This window comes from Sesamum indicum, linkage group LG8, assembly GCF_026168435.1.
Source record: "Sesamum indicum cultivar Baizhima isolate 11 linkage group LG8, ASM2616843v1, whole genome shotgun sequence".
In the NCBI taxonomy this organism is placed as follows: Eukaryota; Viridiplantae; Streptophyta; class Magnoliopsida; order Lamiales; family Pedaliaceae; genus Sesamum; species Sesamum indicum.
This window is the reverse complement of record NC_142664.1, coordinates 20,939,627-20,944,557: the sequence shown is the minus strand read 5'-3', so window position 1 is coordinate 20,944,557 and position 4,931 is coordinate 20,939,627. Positions and strand designations below refer to the sequence as shown.

General features: G+C 32.7%; 1 protein-coding gene across 1 annotated transcript; it reads right to left on the bottom strand.

Moving 5' to 3' along the window:
* Positions 1-853: 853 nt before the first annotated feature.
* On the bottom strand, positions 854-3,247 carry LOC105168289 (L-tryptophan--pyruvate aminotransferase 1). The gene is made up of 5 exons (XM_011088312.3): positions 3,045-3,247; positions 2,375-2,684; positions 1,691-1,971; positions 1,303-1,604; positions 854-1,218 (listed from the first exon to the last, which is right to left on the bottom strand). The coding sequence occupies exons 1-5, from the start codon at positions 3,161-3,163 to the stop codon at positions 1,028-1,030; spliced, it is 1,203 nt and encodes a 400-aa protein (XP_011086614.1). The 5' UTR covers positions 3,164-3,247; the 3' UTR covers positions 854-1,027.
* Between the last annotated feature and the right edge of the window lie 1,684 nt (positions 3,248-4,931).

The window sequence follows — 4,931 nt, the reverse complement described above, 5'->3', positions numbered from 1 at the left end:
GCAACTCTTGCCGGTTGTTTTTTATTTATTTATTTATTTTAATTTTCTAATGAATTGAAAATTATGGAAAATTCTAGGGTTGTATTTAGTTAACTTATACGCGTGGATAACCGCATGCATGATCAATTTTATTTTTGTGGTTATTTGTAAATAAATTTGAGATCGTGAGTTTGAATTGCACTGAAATTATGGATATATAAAAATGTTGTCTCATTTTATTTGAGTTATTATAATTTATTTATTTAGAGTTTTCTTTTTCTTCATGGCCTTCTCCTTCTTCAAATAACTAGGGTTTTAATTTCTTGATTTTATGGTTCTTTTCTTGTTGATTTTGCAATTCTTGTATTCACAAATTAAGAAAATTCTGAGCCGTTGGATCTAGCTAGGTTTCAAAACATTGAGTGTAGAGAAAAACTCTTAAAAAATAATAATAACATATATATATATATATATATTAATATCATACCATCAAATTTCAGTTAGATTAAATCGAGTTAAACGATTTTGTCATCAGTAGAGTAATAGACAAAAAAGCCAAAAAACCAGTCTTAATATATGTTTAAGAAAATTATGTAGCTAGAGTGTCTACTTTTTAAAGGGAAAATTACATTTACGTCTGTTTATACAAACTACTGACGTTTTTTGAATAATTAATCCACTAAAAATATTAATATAATTTACAAAAATCATCCATACTTTTTAAAAAATTTCACATACATCCACAAAAACACCAACATCATTACATAAACTATACTTCCGCAATCAAGAGTGGTTTCTTCAGTTATGCAAAACACAGATCATAGGTGAAGAGGTGTAAATGTAATTATACTTTAAATATAAAATCAGTAAAAACTGAACTCAAAAACTTAAACTATGCAATAAATATTGATAAACAAACACACGACTAGCACAGGGCTTAATTACTGTAACATTATATGTCCGACACCACAATGCCTAGACAAGTAGTTCATGGGTGCAAAAACTGTCTATAAACCTTAACAAGTTTACATGTGTAGGTTTAAAGCTCTTAGTTATTATCTCCACCAACAGCTGATAACCTCTGGAGAAAGAGATCAAACTCCTCATCCCTACTCAGCATGCTTATTCTTACATACTCAGCTCCACTTCCAAATCTCCTCCCACTTCTTGTCAGAATCTTGTGGCCTCTAAGCAGCTTCTCACAGTCCATTCCCTCTTTGCATTTCAGCCATGCAAATGCTGTCAACATTACCACACATGATCAAACATGTTTCTGATCATACGACAACGGAACTTGGAGTTAAAAGACGTATTAGTTATTACCAGGATATGTTTCGGTGAAGTCCCGAGTGAAATTGCAGAACTGAATTGGAAACTTGGGGACGTAAAATAGCTCGTTGTTATCGACAGCTTCTCTCAGTTTCTTCCACCTTTCGGCCATGAGGCGTTGGCTGCATTCGAAGAAATTCTCCAGGTCACGGGGCTTATGTCGTTGGCAGCTAAGAGAAATGGTTTCCAGGATGTTGGCAGCTCTCAGCTGTGCTTCTTTGGAAACTCCAATTGTGTTGACCTCTATGAATTTCACCATCTTTCGAGCTATGTTTTCGTTTCTGACGAGTGCCCATCTTCACATTTCAACAAAACAATTCAAATAAACAATAATATGCAATGTTTGGTATAATTAATCTTGTAAAGATGGATGAAATCGTACCCAATTCTTGATCCAGCGTGCCCCGTGCACTTGGAAACAGTGAACAGGATAATGTCATGATCTGCAGGGGAAGTAATGGCTGTGTATTGCGGCCAGTAATAGGCAAGGTCATGAACAAGCATCCCATTAGCTCGATTAACGACAGGTTCTCTGATAACACCGTCGGGGTTGTTTGGATATGTCACCATCTCGATGTATGGTCCTTCTTTGTTGAAGCACCGGGCATCGCCCGACCATTTGAACAGTCCCGACCGCAAAAAGTCCGTCATCTCAGGGTATGACTACAAGAAATTACCCAAGAATTAACGTCAGCTGTAAAATCAGTCACTTACACTTTTCCATGTGTTGTACTAAATCATGTGCTGGAAGTATAAGCAGAGCATCTTTAGTGTCTTGAAACACATAATTTTTATATGTCCCATGTTACTATGTTTGTCCTGTCAGGAGATCTTGGACATTTAACCAACAAAAACCTCAGCTGAAGACACGGTTTGTCCCATGAGAGTGGAATAGGATTTCTTGGCAAAGTTGACTTCAGACTTCAGTTTTATATACACATATATCTCAAGATCTACTCATAGAATAATAATTCAAGGTTTCACAAGTCAAAACCAATAACTAAACGCAAAAAAAACACCAGGAACGAAAAACAACAATCTGAGTACGCCGTTGATCAGGGCTCACCGAGTAGTAGGGAGCGGCCGACACAACGCTGATTGGATTCGGTTCGTTAAGAGGATCAGAAAGAGCATATAATGCAGCAAGAATCAGCTGACTTGATCCTGTTCCCACAACAATGTGCCGGTTTTCGACTATTGCATTGCCAACCATTTTGTGCAGCCTCTTTATTTCTTCCTCAAGTTTGGGCTCCAGAAACCAGCACAAGTTCTTTTTGTTGGCAAAGTAACTGAGAGACTGAAATCCAGGGATAGTGATACTGGTGTACTTCTGCCCAACCACTTTCCAGTAAGACTCGTACATTGTTGGATCACCACTGTCATTTCAAAAAACGACCAAACAAGATAATATTACATCATACTCCAAATTTCCGCGATAGCATAAATAGGTAGTATTTCACATCAGATGCGACGTATCAAGATTTTCTCGACAGATAAGAACAAAAATGATTTATAAGATGGTAAAAAGTTCCAAATAAACTACAAATCCAAATCCCTCCAATATCAAAACAAGAAAATGGATATCTTGTTATCCAATGTAAAATTAATTCAAAGAACACATACAGCTTGATACAAAGACACATTACGTCATTTCAAAACACACACACACACACACACTATCCATATATATAGATATAGATATATCCATGCATATATGGAATATTTATAAGACATACTGATCAAGATTGATAATGGTGTCTGAAGGGTGATGGTCTGTGGGTTCATCAGGAGCAGGAGAAACAGATGAAGGCTTAGAGGGTTTGATCACAAGCACCTGCCCGTCTGTGCCACACATTCTTCTCTTTCTTGTGAAAATTAACCTTAATTCTGAAGCTGTTTTTGCTCTCTTGGGGTACAAAAAAAATCCAATTCACTATCGTCCATCACTACTGTTTGCATCCATATTTATAGGGCATTGCTGCACTAGTTAAATATTCGGATATACTCGACAATTTCCTTGGATATTTATATTAATATACTTACCTTACAAAATAAATTTAATTAATGGGAATGAGTAATTGATTCAATTCCTACAATCACTTTTTGATCTTTTTATTATTTCTTTTTGTTACTATATATCCCCTTTTGTATACATATATGGAATGAAAATAAAACAAATTAATGAACAAGTATATAAATGCCCTGAATAAAAATTAAGGTAAGTTGGTGATGGAAAATGCAATATTTGGCCAACAAAATTCTGGAAAATTTGTAATTTTAATACTAGAATATGAGTTTGACAATTTTAATCCTGTATGAATTTATTTTATAGTTTTATCGGATGATTTTAAAATTTTCACATATTTAGGATAAGAATGGAGGAATTTGCTACAATGGCTGAAAGATTTCGGACTACTCTTTTGTTCTCAATGTGTGAAAATTTAAATAAAATTGTCAAAATAATTTTGTAAAAAACTAGAATTGCCACTCCATACTTGTTGGATTAAAATGACAATCTTCTCACCAGATTCCCTAGAAATGGGAATTATTTTATTTTATTTTTTTGAGGAAAAAAACCCAATATCATTAATACTCAGAAAAATGATAGTTACTTAAAACTCCGAAAGTTATCCAAAAATCCAGGAGTCAAACGGATTTTAGATAAGGAAGAAATTGTCAAGGGTTTGTGCAGGTAATATTATTGGGATGATGATAGGGTAAAATCTTGTCAAATTTGACCAACTTAAATAATCACGTGGATAATTATTAGATTTCAATTCATCTGTTATATTGATTAATTAGTTGATAAGTATAATAATTTTGACCTGATGAATTGTCCAAATTCTTACATATATATACATATATATCTATTTTTGGAAATATGATTATCATTATGAATATTGATCAATTTTTTTAGTTCATATTATTAAATAAAAACACGGGATGACTAGCCAGATTAATCTTAACTAATTGATGAACTATTGCATATAACTCGGGTAAAATTATATAGGATAGGGTTTCAATATTTTTAGTCATCTGCTTCACGAAATTTTTAAAATAGTATGAAAATTGAAAAATCTCGACACATTTAATCTTATACTTTATTGAATTTTTAAAATGCTCCTAAGATTGAGAAGATCTTATACATTAAATGTGTCAGTTTCTTTTTTTATTTTAGGATCATTTTAAAATTATCGTAAAACATAGAATTAAATATGTTGATTTTTTTTAATTTTAAAATTATTTCAAAAATTCCGTAAATTAAATAACTGAAAATATTAAAATCGTATGCTATAAAACTTATAAAACTCTAATTTCACCAATAACTTGTTTTGGATCCAAATCATTATTGAGAAACTGTTGCATTGCATGTTATGCGCATGTGTCTTTGACTCCAAGTCAAATTAATAAATATTAGACCATAAAAGTTTGATCTGAAACATGTTGTTTTAGACATGTTGGTGTCCCCTTCGATTGGTCGGCGTGTCTGTCTAATGCACGTTATAATAAAACTCATAAGGAGTTTCTTCAAGTCATATATTAGTCCTGGATAATAATCAGAAGAAATATTATTTTTTTTATATAATGAATTAGTGCAGTTAAAGATAAAAAAAAAAAAAAGA